The following is a 22,763-nucleotide window of genomic DNA, read 5'->3' on the forward strand; positions in this document are numbered from 1 at the left end:
TGTTTGGGCCGGTGTTGCAAGGGAGCTTTTCCTGCATAGCTCTTTGGCCCTTTGAGTCGACGATCTGGGCGAGCGATATCAAAATGCATCTGGGCCGCTTTGTTGCTGACCGTGCTTCCCCAGCAAGAAGCTTCCCGTGCCGCCCATGGGCTCCCGTGAGCCTCGCAAAAGCCATTGGCTAGGAAGAATCGGAATTGGGACGACATTGGGCCCCCATCGAACCCCTGGCCTTCTTCATACACCACAACGGTAAGGTCGCTCGGGTAGGTGTGGGACGAATGGAGCCCCATTTTGGACCCTGCCCGTCGACAGTCCACCTCATTTTCCCCCTTCATTGAGCTTCTGCCTCTTCTCAGAGAGGCATCCCGACTGGTTCCTGGATCGGGAGGGGCCTCGCTGTACAGTAACAAGCCTGACGAGCCTGACGGCCGCGCGCCTGAGTGCCAGCTCAGGTACTGTGACAAGGATTGGCAATCTGGAGAAGATGGGAATACCCGCCCTGACCTCAGCCAGCGTGCAGATTGGTGCAGAAATGGTGCAAAGCTGGCGCGTGCTACGTGGTCGACTTACGGCTTGTCGCTTGCGGAGATCCCTGCAGTGTGGCCCCCGTCAAGCCATACTCTAGTGGCTCAATGGACCCCAGCCAGCAAAATCGGGTCCCGCACATTACGTGGGGCAGCAATAATGTACAGTGCACCGCAGCGTGGAAGTGTGTGTGAGTGAGGTGGTCGGCCACGAAAACGACCAGACGAAATTTTTCAATGCTCATCACTACCGCTCCGCGATGCGCCCGTTGTTTGCCAAAAGACCAATGGCTCTCGGCAATGAGCCTGTAACATTGCATCATGAGCGAATTATCGGACTGCCAAATCATGTCGAGCAGTTGTCGACGAAGTAGTTCTGTTAGTGATGGAACCCGAAAATTTCCTGACCGCCTATGATCTTCGCTAGCAAAATGGCCTAGGCCCGAAGTCCCCTGTTAACAGTCCATCGAGGAACGTTGGAGTTAGTCCATTCGCCGAAAGCAAGGATTCTTGAAGAAGTGCCGCCGACCGCTAGACCCTTGTCACCAACCTCGCCAGTGAAGATGGAAGGTGAAGACGGAGGGAGAGCCATGATTGTTTTCTTTCAAGAGAAAATCACGAAAAAGAAAAAAAAGGAAGGTTTGCAGCAAGAGGCCTTTGACGCCCATCCGGCTTCTTTGCATATAGAGCAGTTCTTAGAATAGACATCGGTATCCCAGAAAGATAAGCCATTAAGCCAATGCATTAATTAGAGAAGTGAATGGCGCATCCAGACCCAGGAATAAATGGAAAGGTCTTGTTGAGAGAATTGACGATACGCTTCAAGTACCTAGTACAACGGCTTGCTAGCCTCACGCCACCCAAAACCACAACCGACGCCAAGTCTCAATACCCGCCTCCCATCTTTGCTTGGGTCAAACCCGGCAACCTTTTCCCATGCCACCATCCATCCATGAATTACCCTACTTTGACAGTTTGGTTTTGTTTCATCGTTGTTCCTTGGTTCAGCTACCGACCGCTTGAAGAGCCTCCCATAGTTCCTCGGTATAACTGAAGCAGGACGCAGTCCCTGATCATCACAAGTTAATCCTTATTGTACTCCGTAGTCTAGGATTTCTGCCTTCTTCGTGTCTCATTACCTATCTACCTTAAATTATCCTCCCTTCCGACTTCCGAGGCTTTTCAACAAAAAGTCAACATTCGCAACTCCACAGGCCGATGGACCCCTGATTTCGCTTCCGGGGCCGTCGCCGAAATTTGATCAGAAAAGGAAATCAGAACCAGCGGTGTACAAACAACAATGTGTGCATCCTGTAGGTGCTAGGTAGCTACTTTTACGTTTCCCGGGTGCTGGATACCGATGTGCACTTTGTCCATCTCTGCATCTCTGCATCTCTACGTCTCTTTCTTCATTCCACTTTGCTACTCCTTAACTAGCTTGCGCACACGTGCGTCTGTCTACGAACTGCCCGCGGACTGCCCAACTACTTGCTGCAAACGCTTTTCTACGCTATTCCCCTATTGTCATAATGCCAAGGATCCGGGAGGTCGGGACGGAGCATCACGGAAGAGCAGCAGCAGCAGCTGACAGCGAGGGGCCGGATTGAGGGCTAGGCTAGCACTGACCATATGTGCGGCGTTCGTGTTCAAAGCTTTCAGCCTCCGTCTCGTATCATAAATTGACATATCAAAGCCGTTCGTGATGATGACCCTCGAAACGCCCGCGCCGCCGCCCCCAAGAGTCCGAACCACGATGGAAAACAAAATGAGCTCTGTCAAGGTCATTGTTGACGCGAGTTTGGGAGCAATCCCTCAACGTGTGATCTCTGCCTTGTATCCTAGACGCAATTTACCATAGCCGGAAAAAAGCAAGAAAAAAGCAGACACACTCCTGTGCAAGGACGTACTAGGTAGTAAAACATCATATTTCTGGCACTCTCCCCCGACTCCACTCCCCATGTACGAAAGATGGTGCGGACCCCCCTAGCCTCTTAAGCTTACATGGCCATCTCAGCCTGGAGTTTTCTGAGCTCCTCTTCCTCGTCGTCCTCGGCGACAGCGGGGGCCTTTCCTTTGACTATTAAGGACGGACATTAGCACGGTGGACGGCGGGCGATTAGAGGGGGGTGGGTTCAAAGATAACTTACTTTCCCCGGTTGCCACAGTGGGTAAGCGCTGTACGGCATCCTGGGGGACGGTGCCTGTCTTGAGCATCTTCTCGTCCAACTGCTCCTGCAGGAGAACCTCGAAATCGGCCTCCAGATCCTCCTCGTCGACTGCGTTTCCGAGATTGATGCTAACCATGGCCTCGGCAATCTCCTCGCTAAGCCCATTCTGCTCGGATAGTTTGGCCCTGTAGACGCTGTCAGCCCACTGCAGCTTGCTTCGACCTGCTCGGAGGACGGAATGTCATTTATGGGTGCATACATTGCTTCGTCAACCTTCTCCGGCGTCAGTTTCCCGTGTATCTGTTTCATGGCCTCCCCGGCCCTCTCCATCGCCGCAAGTGTCTCTCGGTTGATGTTGGCCGATTCGATCGCGTTTATCTGCTGCTCGAGGGTTCCGATTTGACCAAGTGTCTGGTCAAGGGAGTGCTCGTGGAGCTTCTTGCGTCGTAGGGCGGCCTTAGCAGCTATCGTGGCAACAGCAAATCAGCACGTGTGCGCCAGCGAGCTCCGGGAACGGAGATAAGCCTACCATTCTTGTTTGTGGTCACATTCTTCCGTGCTATGCCGTCCTGTTCCTCTATCTGGCGCTGGAGATGGTTCTCGCGCTTCTGGAGCATCTCCAGCTGGGTCCGCAGGTCGAGGATGGCATTCTTGGGGCTGTCTTTCCGCTTCTGCCCAGCCCCACCGCCAAACCAGCCCCAGATGCCTGCTGACATGGCGATTTTCCCACTGCGCTTTAAACGGGTTAAGAGATAGTAACGGGTGAGGGAAATTAGAGATGTCGTCGAGATAGATCGCGGTCGGGGTCAAGTTGTGTCGACGAACGGTTCGGTTGGCGTTGAGGTGAGCCAGAGGGCCCAGGTGACCAGGGTTAGCGATGACGCCTCCCCTCGCTCGGTTTGGCGGGGCTTCGACCTAACGACTTGACCAGGCAGTCTTTCGCAAGCAACAATAGGCAGTCTCTTAAGCGACCAGCAACGCGTAAGTGGTCCCAAATGATCTATAGGGTATGGTAGGAGATATCGATAAGGAATGCGCCTCGCAGTTTGGGTGACGAAGCTTTCCAGCTCAAGGCTTAGGTTTCCAGCCGTGATTGAAGTCGGATCCCTATCGGTCGGGTCAAGCGTTATGATGCAAGGCTTCCAACCAAGTCTGGTCAGCTGCCAAATCAGTCGGTTGACAGCCTTTGCCGGGCCCGCCCGAAGTTTACCCGCTAGACCTAGGTGAGAGTCCAGCTTGGTGCTGCTTACTTAATCGCTGGTCTGGAGTCTTCAGTGTAATTGGAAGACCAAGATGCACAGCACAGCTGTAAACTTTTGGGGGGACAGGTGCGACGTAGAACGCCTACGTTCCTGAACGGCTCTTGCCAACCTAACATAAGCTATCCTAGCTAGTAGCTGGTCACGCGCAGAAATTCATGCAAGCCATTTAAGCCTTGAGCGCCTCTCCCTCGCTGCTCCCCCAATGCTGCTAGGTGGTGATGCATCACAGCACCGACCAGCACAGCACGCACTGCCTACCCTGCCCTGCCCTGCCCATCATGTCCAATACCCCCCCGCCGTCTCAGCTCTGTCTGCTATCGGATCTGCCGTTGAGGGAGGTGGGCGACAAGGTGCGATTCTTGGGATGGTGAGCCTCCCTGCGGTGCTGGCGCAAGTCCCCTGTTTTGCTGTTTTTCCCTATTACGTGCGTCCAAAATTGTCAAAGTCCGGTGTCGGAATAATTTGGCGCAATACTTGAGATTTCCGAGTGCGCGAGATCGATTGCCCAGCTACAATTTGTTTGACCTGTCATGGACTCATGGTTCCCTTCCCGTCTTCCCCGGGCCATTACTGCGTATGTCGGGACAACAGGCTGACAGCTCGCTTCAGTGTGGCTTCGTACTCGACAGACTCTGCAACACTGGCTCTGGAGCACCAGCACCAGCAGCCGCAGGACAGCCTCGCCGTTCGCGCCTTGGTCGATGTACGGCTCGTCTTGGGGCGTCTTGGATCAGACCAAACACGCATCGGCGAGTGGGTGAATGTGATCGGATACATCACCGCCGTCGCCCCCCTTCCCCTTCCCACAGCTGCCAGCAAAGGCTCAGATCGAGGCCATGTGAATATCTCCATGATCCGAATCCAGGCTCTTCTTGTCTGGTCCGCCGGCCCCCTTGATGTGCAGAGATACAATTCATCCGTGGCTGCCTTAGGGAGCGAGCAAAGCAGCCCCAGTGGTGGCGACGTGGCCTCTGATGCTCTCCTACATGCTGCTGGGCGATAGCCCTGCTTTTAACACAGCCAGCCACAGCTGAGTCAACACCATGCAAAAAGAAAAGCTTGTCAGGAAATCTCCTAACGGGTAAGAGGACTGCTTCCACCCATCTATCGAAACCACGACGCACAGCCGGGGATCGTCCCCTTCCGTTCCGCTACCCGATAGCCGTCTGCAAGCGCATGCTTTCTTACAGGCCAGCAACATCAGGCGAGGGCTCCGTCCAAGTGCTACGGCATATGTCGTGAGACGGCGGTAACGGGGACTGAGCTTGCCACACGGTTCGGCCTCGTCGCGACGGAGAGAACGGCCCCATCTGGCCGCTGACGGCTTCTGCATAATCTCTCGACTATCCGCCAAGCCCACATCCGTCGTGCTATCCAGATAGTCGCGCTGCCTCTGTCTCTGCCTGCTGAGTGGCCTTTGTCCCTTGTTGGCTGGAGCCTCCTTGATTGGGTGTGGCAGAGGTCCCGAGAAAATGGGCTTGACCACTCCGGTGTTATCAGATCTACCAGCCCCTGCACGATTGCCTTTTCCGTACTGGTGTGCGGCGACAATACGGTGCTCGCTCACGACATCTTTCGTCCCTCCCTCTCACCGGGCATGGCATGCACGGGGAGCAAATGTGCAATCCAATTGGGACAAGAGGCCGCCCAAAATCTGGCTAGCTCTCTTCTCTGTTGCAGAATCCGACGTACGTATGCGCTTATCCGCCGAAGATAGGAAAAACTGCGGTGTCCATTGGGGCCAGATGGCACCACGTCGCTGGTCCAAACCTCACAACCGCTATGCCCACCACAGGTCCGATATAGCTCATGCGCCTTCCCCCAACTAATGTTAAACATTCTGCTTCCCTATTTGTCCTCCGCCATGTCTTGCCTGGTTTCCCTGTCGGTCGCGACGCCGGAGTGGCTAGACACAGCATGATGCGCTTCCTGTGTGCATGCGAGTCCAACTCGCCAATTCTTTATCCGTGCCAAACACCTGGTTCAATCTTGTCCAACAATCTCTCCCGACTGCCCATTGTCTGCCTACCTGGATATCGTATTCAAGCTCGACGTCTCTCGCCTTGTCGACTTCTCGAGTCGGTGCGCCATCGGTCCTCCCCCCTCCTTCTTGGCGAATCGCTTGCGCCTGCCGTGGATACCACGACCGGTTTGTGAAGCGGCCGCTTCAAGGGCTTTTCGGGGCTACCAGATGCTCGTGCTGCTGCCTGTCTTTCCCACATCTCCTTCGACTTGACGCATATGTCGTCGATTTGCTCCTGGGAGACGCCATGTCATGTCAGTCTTGCGCTCTGCCGCAAGCTCTGGAATGCAACTGGGGTTCTCACATCTGACAGGCAAGGCCCCGGGGTCGTGATCAAGAAGCCATCTTCTCCCTACAGTCGTCCATGTCAGCCACGCCTAGGCCGTGACTTGGAAGGAACGGGGATAGCGCTTTCGCACCTCACGAGTGTAAGCTCTCACTGTCGCTTGCGGCCCAAGATAGTATTGGAGCTCTTGGGTGATGACCTTTTTGTGAATGTCGAGATGAGGGATCCAGTATTTATTCATGGACGACGACGACGAGGAAGACATGTTGAAAAATGTACGGTCGAGACGAGTCCCAAGAGGTGGATCAAAGTCGTGGCCCCTCCGTAAGCTTGTGTCCTTGGGGATCGCGGGAATGCTGCTCTTATTTATGTCTCGCTGGGCTCGGCCCTCGGGTTAGGGTCGGCCAGTTGAAGTGTGTTTACCTTCAAGTGAGGAGGCTTTGGTATCAAGTCACGGAGTACCTATCTCTCATTTTGGCCCACACCGCCATATCCGTTCTAGCCACTTAGGCACATGGCTGCTGCATATCCCAAGGACGGCCACAATCGCGGTGCTCGACACCGTGGTTAGGCCCGGCGTCGCTCACTGGTCGGTTCATCGAAGGGACGCCGTTCGCCTCACTTTTTCGCCTTGTCCCTCAACATCGGGCCACCAAATGCCCCCCCCCCGACCCGTCACCCTCTTGGTCCACGGGACACAAACCGGTTTCCTACCGAGTTTCCTTCCAGCCGAGCTCTGCCTGGGGAAATAGCTCAATGCGAGAATGCACCGCGAAACGTTGCCGGCTATTGGCTATCGCGTCTCACCGCACTCATTTTTCAAGAGTCCAGTGACGCGGAACCTATGCAGCCCTATCAGCTAGCCCGGCGAACTGCGTTGCGGGAGCTGGGCCGTGGCTTAATTCTGCCCCTGGCTTGATCTCGGCACGGTCGCGCAGGCAGCGATCTATGGCGAGATTTGTTCGGTAAGAGGCCAGATGCCGCGGTCTGCGGTGGGGATGGCAATCGTGTCTTCCGTGATCCTGCACGACATTGTGACCCAACTAGTCGTCAAGTGGATTGCCGCACTAGATCCCATGCCCAGAACCCTGCAACTCTGCCAACGCCCTTGTGGTATATGAGGGGCAACGACCGCTTCCATCTCCAGTTAAGATCTCCCCTTAACTCGTGCCAGCGCTCCCCGACGGCTTGAGGCTTGCCGTCGATCCTCCATGTTTGTGGACAAATCTATGCCACCCTGTTTTGTTAGTGGCTATGAAGGTTCGATTTCCGTTTACCAGCTCATTTTCAAAATTCCCATCAGTCTACATGGCAATTCGCCCCCTACCCTGCTTTGAGTTTGTCCCTTGCTGCGTGACAGGGCGTTAATCAAGAAGTCGAGTTTCATTCGTGTGGTTCAAGTAGGGCGTTTCCTGTGTGTATTGGAGATGCTGGATATTTGAGCACGATGCCGCATCGGTGAGTCCCAGTCCGTGCATGTGCGGCCTTTTGAGCCTCACGCCGCATTTTGTCTCGCGGCTATGCGGCTCGGGTGCCATTTTTATCTGGACTTTGGGGTACTTCTACTTTACACTTCAGGACACCGACATTTCTCTCCGCCCCATAGCAAAGAAGGCTCGATATCAAGCACGGCGCCATTATAGCCCGCACCTCACGCCCGCCTAGAGAGAACTGATGTTGTGCTAGCATTCTCACTGCTGCAACCAGAAACGGCTCATCCGGGAAGGCTTTGGTCCAAGTTCACCGCGCTGGCGGTGAACTGCGCCATTTTTTCAGCCACCTCGGCGTCCGAGCTCAATACGATATGTAACACCCGGCTAAGGTCGCACCCAGCTCTAGAGCGGCCATTAGATAACTGGTATCATATCCTGCTCAGATATTTTATGATCAAAATCTATGTCTTGGACTCGACGGAAGCCTTCTAACTCTCTGCACTTCCGGCAACACATTTTGCAGCGCTGATTCAGGGCGGCCTGACATTGGGGGGGGGGGGGGGCTGTCTTGGTCGGCTGTCAGAGAAAGTTGAGTTCTACTCCTTCTAAATGATAAGGTTGCTTTCACCGCTGTTTTCCATTTTTGTCTTATCTCGAGCACTTCCTTTTGGCGTACAAGTCGGGCAAACAGCACGACGTGGCTTGAGCCTTGGTCGACGAGAAAAGGATCGCAGACTTTCTTGCAGCTGGCCTTTATTCATTCTCGCTGCCAGCCCTGCCATGTCTGAAGGATACAAGAGTGCAATTAGCCTTGCCACTGTCCTACGGGATGGCTCTCAGCCATAGGTTAACAAGACCCGACAGACGCCCGACGGATGTGGATCAGCAATCGTCGCGCAAAGCGGGCGGTGGTGATCGGCCACTGTCATACAATGAATACCGGGATAGGTAGAGCCGGCAGGCTAGGTAATTGGGTTAGAATTAGACATCAACACGGGGCTGCGGACGCCTAATACCAATACCAAGTGGGCATGTGACATTTGAGGGTCTTCTTGTGGCCGCAGTTTGCTCTCTGGTTGTCATCACCTGTGATGTGCCTATGTGTCTCTGTACTCTTCTCCTGCTCGTTTGTCTAAAATTTAAAACAGGCCTCAGTCTGGCTATCTGGCTAGGTAGTTTCTATTCGGATTATCGCGGGTAGATGGAGAGTAGGCTCGGGTATTATGAAGTACGTCCTTACCTGTCGATTTACACTATGTTGGTGTACAGGTACGGATACGTTAATCATTCTTTAACAGCCAGCCCGTCACATACCGAAGAAGGAGTTGCGAGATAGTAGCTCACCGTCTTTGGGTACAAGACAAATATATTCCCACGCCATATCCCGGGCACACACCAGTCACCAAGCAGTCTCGCCGCGCCTCATCTCACAGCCAGACAGAGACATTCAGCCGATGCAGACACGCACACACGAACATATATGAGGTGTAATAATCGCATGGCTTCCCCTCGCTATCCGTCTTGTGGGACTGTTCCCGACCTTACTAATGTCACCAAGACGCCGGAGCACCAGACATGGGGCAACGGGGCAAAGATCCGCCCGGGACCCAACAGATACATGCATGCACAGTACAAAACTTGCAGCCCATCCCACATGGAGACACAGAATTTCTCCTCGCCCAGTGCTGCATATTGTGGTTCTGTTTGTGTTTCTGTATCTGTTTAGGTTTGGGTTTCACGTTGCCAAGTGCCAACACACCCCGAGGTACATAGACCCCCATTTCCAAAGGAGAGGAACGAAGAGTGAAACGTCGAGCTTTTTTCTTTCTCGGAGATAGGACTGCAGTTTATACGCAGAGTCTCGGTACGAGATTTTGCTAGGAGACAAATTTATGTTGTCAGTAAGCTGAGGATGGTGTCTGGATCTTGTTGGAGGCGTGTGTGTACGAGAAGCAGCCAGAACGAACAGAAACCACCCGACTAGATCCCCTTCCTTTTGGTCTTTTTTATTGTGCAGCCCGTATGACATGTTCCGGCTTATTCTGCCCTTCTTCTAGCTAACGTATAAGTAGAGGAAATTTGAAGTCTAAGTCGTCTCAACAGCTCACCCCCTGAGCCCTAGGGGGAAATAGTCCAACAATAAAGACCAGCAGGCAACAGCTGGTCCTTGTCAGGACGCCAGCTGGGCGTACTCCGCTCTGCGAATTTTGGAGTGGGTCCTGAGTCTGACAGCGGCAGGTCTTGTCAGCGGGGCAGCCAGGAGTCGTGCACGGACCAGCTACAACCTATATATACGCATCCTTCCGCTCCCAAATTTTAGAATTCTTCTTTTTCCTTTTTTTTTCTTTAGCTCTCTTTGCCTTTTGGCTTAGATCAAGTGTAGTATCTGTTCTTTTCAGTTTAATCTCTGAAACTACTCTACGGAGTAGAATCTTGATTATTCCAATTTTTGTCTCTCGGTCGACCTCCCGCTGGGCTTGCCTATGGAGGTCTTCCACTGTGTCCCTGGTATTACACTGCCTCCAGGCGATGCGAACACACCTCTTTTTCATTGCTTTCGCGGGCGAACGCTCGTGATGCGAAGAAGAAAGTTGTATAAATTTTGGTGCGTTTAGGGGGCTTAAGGACGTGGTTGATGGTTTCCAGTCGTGGTCGCGACGCATTGGGAAGCTCGAGAATGGCGGTCGCTGTTGGCTTTTTCCGCGGGCGCGCACAATACTTTTCCGACTGTGAAGTCTGTGCGTAAGACGCCGTTATATTTGCGGTCTTTGATCTGCCATTTGAACGGCTCGGCACTTGCTTGGAAATATTGTCCAGTTCATTGGGTGTTTCCATTCAGTCGAAGTAGGATTAAATGCCCAGCGCCATGCGACTTGTAAAGCGGTGATGTTGATGCAAATAACGGGAGCCTGACGCAGGTGTGCGCCTTCCAATTTCTGGAACGCTGGCTTGACTTGGTTTTTTGGGGCTGAATGGCCCCAGACACGTGATTCACCTGTTCTTGACGCTGAGATCCAAGGGCATCAGTTTTCTTTTGACCTTGAATGCGATCCTGAAGGCCGACTGAGTGAAGTTTCTGCCAAACCTTTGACCTTTGAAAAAACTTGACGCGTTTAACTACGGCACGATCATTGGCCACGAGCAACAGAAAAAATGGCGACTCCCATGATTGACCCCGCGCTCTTCGAGCAGCTCAAGTCCAAGATCGAGACGGACACCAAGACCGGAAAGGAACTTGACCAGATTCTCGATGACCTAAACCAGCACATTGCCTTCACCCAGGGCCTATTCTCGCGGATACACTCGACGCCGCGCTCGAAGTGTGGGTGGCCACGGCCGGGTCTCGGCTTTTTTGGCGTAGCTAATCGTCTTTCCTCGCGGCACAGATCCTTCCCTCCTAGGCCAGGTGGAAGAGGGCATCCGGAAGGAGATTGAGTCGGTCGGCAAGCTGTCCCAGTTCGCCTCGCAGTATCCGTACTACAAGTGAGTGCGCACGAATATTTGCGCCGGAGGGGCAGGCGAACCCCAACCAACGGACGAGCTAACATAATCTGTAGGTACAATTACAAGTGGACTCGCATGAACCAAGATGCCATCTCCACGGTTCTGTTATGTACCTGGCTGGGTGGAATGGGATCTGAGGCCCGACCCGGCGAGCTCGGCCGCCTGTTGACTCTTGAAGAGGTTGGAGAAGTCTTTCAGGGTTCGCCGACTCTCTGCCGCAACTCCTAACGTACCGTTCTCGGGGTGGGAGAGAAGCACGGGTTTACTAACGTCTAACCGCAGTTCCTGTCAACCTGAAGGACCAAGATGCCTTCCACGTTACGATCGAGGAGTACCTCCTGGCGCTTATCAACATCGTCGACGAGCTGAGCCGCCTTGCTATGAACTCGGTGACTCTGGGCGACACGGCGATGGCGGTGCAGATCAGCAGCTTCATCAAGGACCTCCACGCGGGATTCCAGGTCCTCAACCTGAAGAACGACATCCTGCGAAAGAGAGTTGACTCGATCAAGTATGCGGTCAAGAAGGTCGAGGATGTCGTCTACGACCTGTCGCTACGGAACCTCATTCCGGCTAAGGCATCAGAATAAGAGCGGGCTGGGGAAAACTTGAAGGAGGGTTGTTATCTTGCAGGATACGTCTTTGAGACGCCCATTTTGATCGATCTCAAAGGGACGACAGCGAATATTCAGGCGCAAACCTAGCTAGCTTTTTGCTTTTCATAGCCTGGCAGTATTTGGCCTTGACATCGCAGCATAGTATCTGAGCCGTTGATGTTGCAATGACATATTGCGGCTAGGGGTTAGGGTTAGCTGCCGAGCTTCCCGAGTTCCGAAGTTGCGTCTTGACCTTCAAAAAAGCTTAGCTAGAGCTTCCTCCCCCTCTGCTCCATCTGTGGCCTTGTCTGCATCTCGAAGCCCCCCTTTCATTTCGGGGTCACCAGCCTCAAGCCAGCAGCAGCGTGCCCCCAAAAGAGAAGAAAACCATGCCGCTCGTGGATCCGGTGACAATGTCGTCGTCAATTGCCAAGGGGGGCGTGGCGGCAGCTCGGTCGTCGCCAGCAGCAGTAAAGGGAAAAACGACCACCACCTTCACCAGCCCGACCACGGCGGTCGCAAAGCTGCTGCCCGTCCAGCTCCAGCAGACGCCCGCCTCCCAGTACACGCGCCACGCCGTGCCCGCCCTCCTAGCCGCCCTCTTCGTCGCCCGCTTCCAGTCCCTCGTCGCCGACCCCGTCGCCACCATGTACAGCTCCCTGCCCGTCGTGGCCGCCCTTCAGATGGCCTACGCTTTGGCCTGCCTCCCGATTGCCGGCGCTGCGGGCAGTGTTGGCGCTGGTGCTGGTGCGCGGAAGCCGCGGCCTGGTGACAAGAAGAAGATTGCTGGGAGCGGGAGCAGCGCTGGTAGTGGAAGTGGTGGTGACGCTGCGGGGCGGCGGCCTTATCCCCCCGTGGTACGTTTCTCCCCCGTTTTATTTTTGCTGCTCCTTCTGAAATGAATGACATTCCCAAGTGCTACTTGCTAAAATTTTTCTTCATCATACATAGACAGCCTTTTTGTCCCTGATCCTGACGGCGCTGGCGACGCCGTTCCTGTTCGCGGCCATGGTGCTCTTCGGGGCGCCGCTGCTGACGCACCCGGCGCACACGCTGCTGTGCGCGGCGCACCTAGCCGTGCTGGCCCTGTTCCCGCTCTTCTACGTGCACGGCGTCGACGCCGCCGCCTGGGCCGCCGTCGCCGCCTGCCAGGCGCCCCTCGACGACACCTTCGGCGGCCTCGTCGGCGGCCTCGCCGGCGCCTGGCTCGGCGCCGTCCCCATCCCCCTCGACTGGGACCGCGCCTGGCAGCGCTGGCCCGTCACTATTCTCGCTGGTCTCTATGCTGGATACCTTCTGGGGAGGGCCCTCGGCGGCTCGTGGCTTCTCTGGGGGAAGAAGTTTTGAGGGGTTGGTTCCTTTGTACAAAACACTACTCTGTTACCGTGGCATTGGGTTTCTGCGGGCTCGGGAAAAGAAAAAGTGATGTGGGAGAGAGAGAAAAGGCACCGAAATTATATACTTAGGTTGTGATACCCTGTTAGAACTTTGGGGAAGGGCAAGCCAAAATCACTGGCAATCCAGTTGCATGCATTAAACCATTGTTGGAAGCTCGCGTATACTTACGGTATGGTCCCTGGATGATTGCTGGTGTGGTATTCGTACTTGAATAGCACGGTAGGGTTTCTTGCAGAATGAAATCGGCTTGGAAAAGCCTCTGCCAGCCAGTGTAATTCTGGTTATAGGAGTAGGATACGAAGTAAGGAGGGCTCTGTGGTTCTATCTCTGGGACTCAAATAGGTACTCTCGCCCTCGGAGGAAAGCTTTGAGGGCAAGCCACAAGTATTGAGGCCTTTCACATATCTTGGAAATTCCTTACTCAAAACATTGGGTATGGGATTGTATTTTATTGGCGTGTGCTCCGTACTATGAGCATGACCACCTTGAGAAAGAGGCACCAGGATGGACTTCCAAACACGATGAGTTTATCCAGGCCATCTGCAAGAGCATCCAGAACAATATAGTTGTCGGGTGCGATCACGGAAAGGGTTACCACATCGCGACTCCCGGGGGAGGGGGGTAAATAAGCCACAGGTCGTTCGTTCGTCACAAAGTTCGAAATACTGGGCCATCTATTCTCTAATATCGTCTGGCGGCGGCGTGCCTCCTATGTGCCGCCGCTCTTAAACCTACCCGTCGAAATAGTGCTGTGCACCGCAGACCATCTCGCGTCTTCAGCCGCCCCCGAAGGCATCCTGGCGCTCTCACTCACATGCCGGTGTCTCTTCTGTATCCTGCGGGCCGACACGGCGGAGCTGCTGCTCGGTAGCAACGACCACGGCCAGCATTGCCGGAGTAGCCTCCTGCTCCTGCTGGAGCGGGATCTCGGCGAGCGCTTCTTCTACTGCGCCAGGTGCTGCATGCTCCACAGCTTCTCGCCGCGGTGGGCTCCGTGGGTTCCTGGAGAAGGCAGCCTCGAGTGTGAGCAGCAGTGGCGGCTCCTCCACGACGCCCGACATTAGCCGCCGCTCCTCAAGGACGCCAAACATGCTCCTTGGCTGCTCTTCTTTAGCCCCGGGACGTCTGAATACAAAATGTACTTGTGCCGAGTGAGAGTCGGCTTTTTATTACCTACCTTGGTTTTGTTACTTGTCAACAGTACCTACGAGCATGTCTAGCTGACCCCTAATGCATGGCATATGCGCAGAGCCTTTGCATACGTACGCCTGGTCATGAATCGCCACCTCTACGGTGCTCTCAAGGGACTGCCTCTGGGAAACCTTGATCTGGAGAGCAAGGGAGTAGTGGGTGGGCGTCCAGCTTAGGCGGCATACATTACTGGCAGCAGCGTCTGTCGGCGCGGATCGTGGGCGACGAGCTCTTCCTGTGGATAACGTACACGATAGGAGGGACAGGGAGGTGCCTGCGAAAGGCGCTCGACGAGGGACGGCGGAACTGCGTCTGCACGCATGTGATGCCTGGCAGGGTCGAATTCTACGAGCCCAGGTATGGGCTGCGGAGGGTACTGGCGCTGGCCGCGGGGCCTGGAGATGGGTGGCGCTGGTACGAGACAATACGGGGCCGGGACGGGATTTCAGTGCGGCTCTGAACCACCGGAATCCCGTGGCTTTCCCCCCTAGCTAGGTGAGGGAGAAGTGGCAGGCTGCAAATCACCTTGGTCTACAGCCAGGGCCGTCAGTGGGGCTGTGAGCCTTGTGGTGAGAGTACGTGGTGTACTTTCGATATTTTGGTGGTTATAAAAACAGGCATTGGTTGTCTAGAAGTCTTAGGTTAGTGCAATACGGAATATGAACGCCCGGGAATGGTCTGAGCTTGAGCTCGAGTCTTGACTGCTGATCGGAGCTCGGCCCCGCGAAGCCAAGCGCGAACAAGAGCTGAGGGCTCCCTTCCCTGTCCGTCAGTCTGTGTGCTTGCTCTCTCTCTCGCGGGGCAGCTCTCAGCAGCTGTGCCCCTTTTTATTTTATTTTGTATATGGAAGTTAAGTGTGTGGGGGGCTGCTCCCTGACTGTTTTTATCGTGTTTTCAGCTCCGTCACTCATTTCCTTCCTATGCTCCCAAAAACAAATAATCTATATAAAATCAATTTGTATTAAAATACCATTGAATCGATATTTTACGCGCGCAGTGAAACCAGAACCAACCCTGAAAGAAACCCCCCCCCCCCCCCCCCCCCCCCCAGCACACCCTGGCCCTCACGTTTCCCTTCCCTTCCCCTCGTCGAGCGAGCGCGACGCGCGCCGCACAATGGCCGCCCCCGACCTGAAGGATCGCCAGCAACAAGCTCCGGTGCCGGCGCCAGTTCCAGCGGCCTCACAGAGCCACAAGGCGTACAAGGGCTTTGTGGCCGGCATCTTCTCTGGGATTGCGAAACTTGCCGGTACGCGGGGCATTTCTCTTTCCTTTCATCCGCCCGTCTACAATTATTTGAGTCTGTTGTGGTGGCGTTGATAATGGATGGGGGTGCATTGATGGCTCGAGGGAGTGAGGAAAGCTCTGAGGATACACCACGCACCTTACCTTGCGCCCCTAGCTGACGAGCAACTCTGATGACAAAACAGTCGGCCACCCGTTCGACACGATCAAAGTACGCCTGCAGACGACGGACGCGTCGCGCTTCACGGGGCCGCTGCAGTGCGTCGCACAAACACTGCGCAACGAGGGCGTGGTGGGCCTGTACAAGGGGGCGACGCCGCCGCTGGTGGGCTGGATGTTCATGGACAGCGTGATGCTGGGGTCACTCTCAGTCTACCGGCGGCTCGTGCGCGAGCACCTGTTCAACCCGCCGGGGCACCCACTGCACGACCCGGCGCGACCTTTACCAGCCCATGGCCACGGGATCGCGGGGGTCATGGCGGGCGCGACGGTGAGCTTCGTGGCGGCGCCGGTCGAGCACATCAAGGCGCGGCTGCAGATCCAGTACTCGGCCAAGAAGGCCGACCGGCTGTACAGCGGGCCGGTCGACGCCGTGCGGAAGATCTACCGGCACCACGGCGTGAGGGGCGTGTACCACGGGCTGGGCGCGACGCTGCTGTTCCGCAGCTTCTTCTTCTTCTGGTGGGGCAGTTATGATGTTTTCTCGCGCGTGCTGGCCACCAAGACGAGCCTCAGCGCCCCGGCCATCAACTTCTGGGCCGGCGGGCTGAGCGCCCAGGTCTTCTGGACTATGAGTTATCCCTGCGACGTGGTCAAGCAGCGCATCATGACTGATCCCCTGGGCGGCGGCCTGAAAGATGGCGTCCAGCGGTTCTCAAGATGGAAGGACGCTGCCAAGGCCGTGTACAAGGAGGGAGGTGCCAAAGGTTACTGGCGCGGCTTCTTGCCCTGCTTCCTACGGGCTTTCCCAGCCAATGCCATGGCGCTGGTCGCGTTTGAAGCGGCAATGCGCGCTCTGCCAGAATAGAGAGACACGACATATAGACTAGACGACTTCCTTAGACCGTTCATGGTTTTGTTTATAGCATATATTATACCCGGGTCGACATCGACAAGTTCAGAGACAAGCATAGCAGCAGGTTTGTTTTGGCTAGAACGCCCCGTCGCCACTTAAGGGCGACTTGTTAGATTCGTAGACCTAGTTTTCCCACTATGGTCAGACAGCAGGACAACCAGCCAGCCCGTCTATCCTTTTTGGTATAATTCCCCCAACCAGATATCTCAAGACCGTTTCCTTTGCTTCGTTTACTCGTCATCCTCCTCAGCCTCGTCGTTGACGACGTTGAAGAACTTGAGCTCGTAAACGCCCTTGGAGGTGGACACGACGCGGAGCCAGTCACGGAGCTGCATCTTTTTGAGGAACTTCTTGGTCCTGCGTCGGGGTAGTTATTGTCAGCATTCGCATCCAACGAAGAATATCCTCTGCTGCAGTATAACTTGAGGGCAGCTTGAAAGCACATTGGGCGGGGGGCATCAGTACAGGTACTTGAGGTAGCGGCCGGAGAGCTCGTTGTGCGCAATGATCTCGATCTTGCCCTCGCCCTGCTGGGAGATCTTGATGATCTCGCCGAGGTTGCCGACGCGGCCATCGACCTTGATCTTATCGTTCAGGAACTTCTCGAAGGCCGAAACATCGAAGATCTTGTCGCTCGCGGGCTGCGAGGCGTTGATGATGAACTGGGTGGTGGGAAAAGACGTCAGTGAACCGCCCCCCTTATCCCGCTGGACATGCTCCCTCTAGCATCGCGCACCCCCCAACTCCTCGATTGGAATCGCAGCTAGGCGATCAGGAATGGAATGGCTTTTTTTGTCACTCACCTTCTTGGTCGTCTTGGAGGCCTTGCCCTTCTTCTGTTTTCACACACAAACTTTAGCCTACTGCTTCACGCCATGGTCCATATTCATCTCAGTGACCTGAGGGACTGGGCCAGCAGCAAAGCCGGGGTCTGAGGAAAACATACAGCAGCAGTGACGGGAGCCATTGCGTTGGTCCGGGGGGGTGTCTAACGAAAAAGTTGGACGGTAGAAGGTGAAAATGGATCGAAGGTCGCAAAGAAGTCGATATCCTGCGCCTCTTTAAAATCTTTGGGGTGTCGTGGGGAAAATGGCGGTGGTTTGGGCCGGCCAGAGAGGTCAGGAGCGCTAGATTTTTCCTTGGGAAAAAGTGTGCCCTGTAATAATTCCGTTAGGGCTCAAAGGTGGGGGGTTGCCGCCGCTAAGCGGGGGTCTTATATGGGTCTCTGTACCGCGACCCCTCCGGCTTGGCATTCAGTTTGCCAGACGGCATTAAGCTGGTTGCAGAAACGGCCCCGTGCGACGCTTGCACTTCCATCTTCGGCGGTCCACGTCCGGTCCGGCACTATGGCCGTAAGCTGATCGGGTTATTTCAACGCCCATTATTATTATTTTTTCTTTTTCGCGTCAGCAGTCACGATGCTTTACGAGCCTGGGAATGAGAGTGAACTGGAAAGGCAAAAACGTTCCTTAGCGCGTTTGATCTGACCTTCCACACCGCCCCTAGTTCCATTCCTTACCCACTGAGCGATCGTGTCTGAAGCACAATCGGACTTCCGCCGCATCGAAATTCCACTTGAATGGGGTGGCGCGGCTCAGATTGTGAGGTGGTTCAACTTTGTGTGCATCGAAATCTGAATGTTACCTACCTACGTCGAATGTGGCGGGATGACGGCCGCGAACCAACCGCACGTCCAGCATGGAGACACAGCTTCAAAAGATATGCCACACACGCCCATACACACATATACGCTGACAGATCTTGGCGTCAGGCGGAAGCTGCGGCTTCTCCCCTCCTCTTCTTTTTCTACTTCTCTCTTTTCAGGGCTCAATGTCCGCCGGAACTGGCAAAGCCGTCAGGAGGGTTGTAATGTGATCTTATGGCACTAAATCCCGAAAGTCCATGTTCCGCCTGAAGCGTCCGCGTGCCTTGTTTTGTTGGCGGCGGCGGTGGCGGCGGCGGCGGCGGTGGTGGCCGCCTTCGTTCCACGCCGCCTGGGCGGTTGTGCCGAAGTGGAACCTTGGGTCGTTTGTCAAACGCGAACCCAACACCCGACATGTGCTCTCATTGTGCGGTAATTCCAACGTCCAACAGTCCAAACCGGAGCGCGGAAATAGAGAGGGGAGAAAGCGTGAAACGTTGCCGTCATGGGGCGGCTTTCCCAAGAACTTTGCTGCCTGTGATAAATGGAATGGTTCCAAATTGGTGGTTTCACGACTGCGCCCCATCTGATCTCATCCAGCACGGCCATGGACTCTTATTGGCACACCCAAACTCCACACGTCGGAGCCTGGAAGGGCTGGAATTGCTCAGCGGGGATAACGTCTGACAAACCGCACTCCATCAGCACTACCAATACGCGGTTCCGCTTTGGGCTGAGAGGCGTGAAAGGTTTCGAATGAGCCTGACGCATCTCCGCGACGTGTGCCGCCAAAGCTGGGTTGGTTCGGTTCAACAGTTGTTAACCTCCACCTATTTATTTGCTTGATTACTGATGAGGTTGTGGTTGAGATGTTCGAGGAGCAGACTCTGTTAGGCTTTACTGGCTGTGATTTTGTGGCTGCTTTACTTTGGAATTTCTTCTCGACGGGGCTAATTGGCATCCAGGGGCGTGGTCTGCTGACGAGGGTATGCATCGCTCTTCTCAGCTCCCACATTGTGCCAGTTTCGAGTGTTGGCTCGACGTCTGGCCGGGCAGTTGGCCGCGGTGGCCGGCTCTGGTTGACCCTCTAGAGCAATTGTTGGTCTTTCTATCAAGCTACTAATTGTGGGCTCGCAATGATATGGGTATATATCTTGAATTCCACTCCAGTTCACCATTACGCTGGCCCTCTTCTACAAGTGATCGTATCTCGAAAGCAAACACAGGCTCATCTGATCTCTTCATACCTCCCGGAAGCCCGACCCTGACGTCCTTTCTCGGCAAATCCCATAACAAGTCCTACTCCCAAGCCGAAGAACCTCGATAATACCGTCATCATGAATCAGAAAAGGAGTCAGGGATATGATTGTCTGGATATCATCTTTCTCATCTTACTTCCGCCCGTGGTTGTTTATCAGAAACGAGGCTGCGGCGGCGGCCTTATAATCAACATTCTTCTTTTATTCTTGGGGGTAAGTTGTCCAGATACGCCTGCTCCTGCTCCTGCTCCTTCATCCTCACGATGAAAGACAAAAGGAAATAATTGTCACCATGTATCATTACAAACCCACCTCGTATTCACAGATGAAGCCCAGAATGCTAATCAGAACCCCTTCTCTTCTTCACTCCCATTAGTGGATCCCTGCAATCCTCCATGCCGCCTGTATAACTTTATAGAAAGGCGAACCTTTCACCTGAACACTCCCCTACGTTTGTCCTTTGGGCTACGGGTTCACATGGTATGGTTACGACACCCAGCGTGGTGTTCTCGTCGAGCAAGGGGTCACATTTTCTTGCACTGATTGTTCCCATCTCCTCTTTTCTTTCCTGTTTTTTTCCATCAGCGTTTCCTAGGTTTGATTTAATAGCAAGCTGGTTAGAAAAAGCGTTGAAGATTCTTTTGGGGGTCCCTTCCCCATTCCTGTTGCGCCTTTTGCTTTCCCCCCTATCCCTCGCTTTCGATCTAATAACACTATACCTCAGTTTGTCATTGCGCCGGGTATGTAGCCAATATAGCCACAATTTCTCAGGTATCTGAGCAATAGGTATCTGTTTTGTCTACTAGTGCGGCGGGAGCCCACAGTCAACAGTTTCGGGCTACGAGCTAGGACAATTCACACTTGATATATTCTCTCCGAAATTGCCTGATATTAATTCCTATGCTCAAATTTGGAAGGTGCTGAAATCTTACACTGCCGACCACCTAGTCGTTCTCACCGAACCCCCGATATGTCACTCACCCAATAGAGCTGTAGGCCTGAGAGAAAGTCTACTCCCACTGTAGTAAACGTCTACCTGGACTGTAGGCAAAGGTCCAAAAGAATGTAGATTTCATCGTACCCTTTGGCAACTAGGTATAGTCCGAGTAGACTTTCCCATTTTAAAATGGGATCCGGAAAGGGTTCCAATAGCGACCCTCAGGGGGTCCAAACCCTGGAATGTAGTATATGATTCACGGACAGAGAACATAATCGTAGCGGCGTGGGAATTATTCACTCTCAGATGCTGTTATCTAAGAACGCAAAATAAGGCATCGGGCCCGGCTTTAGATCGGGAATTTCCATGGCAATAGATTTCTATAACACGGCGAGACATAGTACCGCCACAGACTGGTGCAGCCCTAGACCGGCGCGGCGTCGGACCGTCGCCACCTCACCCTCGTCCTATTTTGAATGATAATACCTAGTGCAACATCAGTAACAAGTAGACTAAAAAAGAAATAAAAACATACGTCGTTTTTCCCAGGCTCGACCAATTGGTCCTCAGCAACTCTCGTCCCGCCAGCGCCCTCAATGTACGCAATGGGCGCGTCGCCTATGAGCTTCCTGCCGACGTCGGCAACGGTAGAGCCCTTCTTGACGAGGACGCAGTCGCGGAAGACTGGCTTGGCGGCATCGCCGCCGGCTCCTCCGCCGGACGACGCGGCACCGAAGGCGGCGGTGCTGCGGACGGGGAAGACGGGGACGAGGCCGAGGATCTCGGCGGCCTTTGACAGGACCTGGACGACGCCGGTGGAGCCGAAGCGGTAGAGGACCATGTCCTTGAGGTTCTCGACGCGGGTGCGGTTCTTGTCGTCGAGCTCCTTGAGCCCGCCGCCGTCGGGGTCGCCGGCGGCGACCAAGTCCTCGCGCGTGTCGACGAACTCGCTGCCCTCGGTGTAGCGCACGTAGCACTGCTTGGCCATCTTGCGCAGGAAGATCTCAGAGATGGCCGAGCACAGCACGATGGTGTTGGGGTCCTGCATCTTGGCGATCTTGGCGATGTTCTTGTCCGAGTCCGGGTGGTCGATCTTGTTGAGCGCGATCACCGTCGGGAACTTCTCGTCCGTGAAGGCGTTCACCACGCGGTCGATTGTCTCGTCTGTGGTAATTGCGTTAGGTAGGCGGAAGCGGAGAGGGGATATTGATCATAATCTTGCTTGGGTCGGGGTTGATAAGGGAGGGGGAAGAGGGTAAAAATGATATAAAATGAAAAAAAGGGTGCAGTACCACTCCAGTCCTCTAGGGGCTCCTTGAGGCCGAGGCGGTCGAGGGTGCGGGCGACGACGGCAGCCGTACTCCCGTAGCCGCTGAACTGCCCCTGGAGGGTCTCGACGGCGGTGGCCTTGACGGCGATGTGGCGGCGGCGGATGGATCCCCACTTCTGCATGAGATTGCCGCGGATCCAGGCGACGATCTCGGAGCGCAGCCAGGCGATGTCGACCGAGGGGTCGTAGCCGCGCGTGTTCTTGCCCTCGGCGTCGGTGGTGCCCGACACGTCGACGACGTGGATTAGGGCGTCGGCGTGCCGCAGGTCGTCGAGGAACTTGTTGCCCAGGCCCTTGCCCTCGTGCGCGCCCGGTACCAGCCCGGCCACGTCGAGCAGCTCGATGGGCACGCTGCGCCGCCCGTCAACACATGACCCGTAGTTGGGCCGGCACCGGTCCGACACCCCGAACCGCGCGCAAGCGCAGTCTATCTGCAGGTAGCCAATGGCCCGCTGGGGATCTATCGTGGTGAAGCTAGAGAAGGGGATTGGACGCTTGGTTAGCGGGTTGTGCGCGAAAACAGAGATATATTAGATGTCCAAAGTGCGCATCTCCCTCTAGCCTCTTTATCACATTTATTCTCCTGTCTCCTCCACCAAGAAACAACAGCAAAGGGGGCCATACGGGAAGTTTCCTGCGCAGGAGCCATATCAGCGACCTGGTGTCTTTCCCCCCCTTTTCTTCTCTCTCCCTTTCTTTGGGCCAATCCGGATTGGATTCAATGGTGTGTGAGTGTGTGTGAAACTACCCACCGACTTTAGAGGTCGCATCGGTTAGCGAGTTGAGCGTGCTCGACTTGCCCGCGCTCGGCTTGCCGACCAGGCCGATGAGTGGGTCTCGAGGCATTCTAGTTGCGTTAGAGGGCCCGGTGTCTGGTTGGTGTTTTGCCA

The 22,763-nt window shown here is 54.8% G+C and overlaps 10 protein-coding genes across 10 annotated transcripts; 6 read left to right on the forward strand and 4 right to left on the reverse strand.

Moving 5' to 3' along the window:
* Nucleotides 1-2,415: 2,415 nt before the first annotated feature.
* On the reverse strand, nt 2,416-3,566 carry B0T26DRAFT_170329 (Snf7-domain-containing protein). The gene is made up of 4 exons (XM_060433557.1): nt 3,222-3,566; nt 2,952-3,156; nt 2,672-2,877; nt 2,416-2,601 (listed from the first exon to the last, which is right to left on the reverse strand). Exons 1-4 carry the CDS (start codon nt 3,406-3,408, stop codon nt 2,522-2,524), a joined length of 678 nt encoding a protein of 225 aa, XP_060301261.1. The 5' UTR covers nt 3,409-3,566; the 3' UTR covers nt 2,416-2,521.
* Nucleotides 3,567-4,232: 666 nt separating this feature from the next.
* Nucleotides 4,233-4,957, forward strand: B0T26DRAFT_636176 (CST complex subunit Ten1; the record flags this gene model as incomplete). Its single annotated transcript, XM_060436800.1, has 2 exons — nt 4,233-4,321; nt 4,564-4,957. 2 exons carry the CDS (start codon nt 4,233-4,235, stop codon nt 4,955-4,957), a joined length of 483 nt encoding a protein of 160 aa, XP_060301262.1.
* Nucleotides 4,958-5,996: 1,039 nt separating this feature from the next.
* B0T26DRAFT_637050 (uncharacterized protein) lies at nt 5,997-6,528 on the reverse strand (the record flags this gene model as incomplete). The annotated part of the gene is made up of 3 exons (XM_060436894.1): nt 5,997-6,212; nt 6,282-6,329; nt 6,397-6,528. 3 exons carry the CDS (start codon nt 6,526-6,528, stop codon nt 5,997-5,999), a joined length of 396 nt encoding a protein of 131 aa, XP_060301263.1.
* A 1,716-nt stretch (nt 6,529-8,244) lies between these two features.
* Nucleotides 8,245-8,942, forward strand: B0T26DRAFT_697857 (uncharacterized protein). Its single transcript, XM_060441412.1, has one exon. The coding sequence runs from the start codon at nt 8,306-8,308 to the stop codon at nt 8,540-8,542; it is 237 nt and encodes a 78-aa protein (XP_060301264.1). The 5' UTR covers nt 8,245-8,305; the 3' UTR covers nt 8,543-8,942.
* Nucleotides 8,943-10,849: 1,907 nt separating this feature from the next.
* B0T26DRAFT_738766 (Translin) lies at nt 10,850-11,790 on the forward strand (the record flags this gene model as incomplete). Its single annotated transcript, XM_060443628.1, has 4 exons — nt 10,850-11,018; nt 11,083-11,179; nt 11,254-11,399; nt 11,483-11,790. The coding sequence occupies 4 exons, from the start codon at nt 10,850-10,852 to the stop codon at nt 11,788-11,790; spliced, it is 720 nt and encodes a 239-aa protein (XP_060301265.1).
* Nucleotides 11,791-11,935: 145 nt separating this feature from the next.
* B0T26DRAFT_170480 (GPI biosynthesis protein family Pig-F-domain-containing protein) lies at nt 11,936-13,636 on the forward strand. The gene is made up of 2 exons (XM_060433558.1): nt 11,936-12,653; nt 12,748-13,636. The coding sequence occupies exons 1-2, from the start codon at nt 12,186-12,188 to the stop codon at nt 13,141-13,143; spliced, it is 864 nt and encodes a 287-aa protein (XP_060301266.1). The 5' UTR covers nt 11,936-12,185; the 3' UTR covers nt 13,144-13,636.
* Nucleotides 13,637-15,431: 1,795 nt separating this feature from the next.
* On the forward strand, nt 15,432-16,757 carry B0T26DRAFT_697868 (mitochondrial carrier domain-containing protein). The gene is made up of 2 exons (XM_060441413.1): nt 15,432-15,634; nt 15,816-16,757. The coding sequence occupies exons 1-2, from the start codon at nt 15,502-15,504 to the stop codon at nt 16,655-16,657; spliced, it is 975 nt and encodes a 324-aa protein (XP_060301267.1). The 5' UTR covers nt 15,432-15,501; the 3' UTR covers nt 16,658-16,757.
* A 178-nt stretch (nt 16,758-16,935) lies between these two features.
* B0T26DRAFT_672952 (60S ribosomal protein L22) lies at nt 16,936-17,672 on the reverse strand (the record flags this gene model as incomplete). The annotated part of the gene is made up of 4 exons (XM_060439532.1): nt 16,936-17,062; nt 17,171-17,367; nt 17,509-17,541; nt 17,652-17,672. The coding sequence occupies 4 exons, from the start codon at nt 17,670-17,672 to the stop codon at nt 16,936-16,938; spliced, it is 378 nt and encodes a 125-aa protein (XP_060301268.1).
* A 2,053-nt stretch (nt 17,673-19,725) lies between these two features.
* Nucleotides 19,726-20,471, forward strand: B0T26DRAFT_170720 (uncharacterized protein). Its single transcript, XM_060433559.1, has 2 exons — nt 19,726-19,819; nt 19,983-20,471. The coding sequence occupies exon 2, from the start codon at nt 20,089-20,091 to the stop codon at nt 20,383-20,385; it is 297 nt and encodes a 98-aa protein (XP_060301269.1). The 5' UTR covers nt 19,726-19,819; nt 19,983-20,088; the 3' UTR covers nt 20,386-20,471.
* Nucleotides 20,472-20,999: 528 nt separating this feature from the next.
* B0T26DRAFT_638364 (P-loop containing nucleoside triphosphate hydrolase protein) lies at nt 21,000-22,719 on the reverse strand (the record flags this gene model as incomplete). The annotated part of the gene is made up of 4 exons (XM_060437025.1): nt 21,000-21,029; nt 21,079-21,707; nt 21,836-22,347; nt 22,622-22,719. 4 exons carry the CDS (start codon nt 22,717-22,719, stop codon nt 21,000-21,002), a joined length of 1,269 nt encoding a protein of 422 aa, XP_060301270.1.
* Nucleotides 22,720-22,763: the final 44 nt, after the last annotated feature.

Source organism: Lasiosphaeria miniovina, assembly GCF_030549165.1.
Source record: "Lasiosphaeria miniovina strain SMH2392-1A chromosome Unknown B0T26scaffold_2, whole genome shotgun sequence".
In the NCBI taxonomy this organism is placed as follows: Eukaryota; Fungi; Ascomycota; class Sordariomycetes; order Sordariales; family Lasiosphaeriaceae; genus Lasiosphaeria; species Lasiosphaeria miniovina.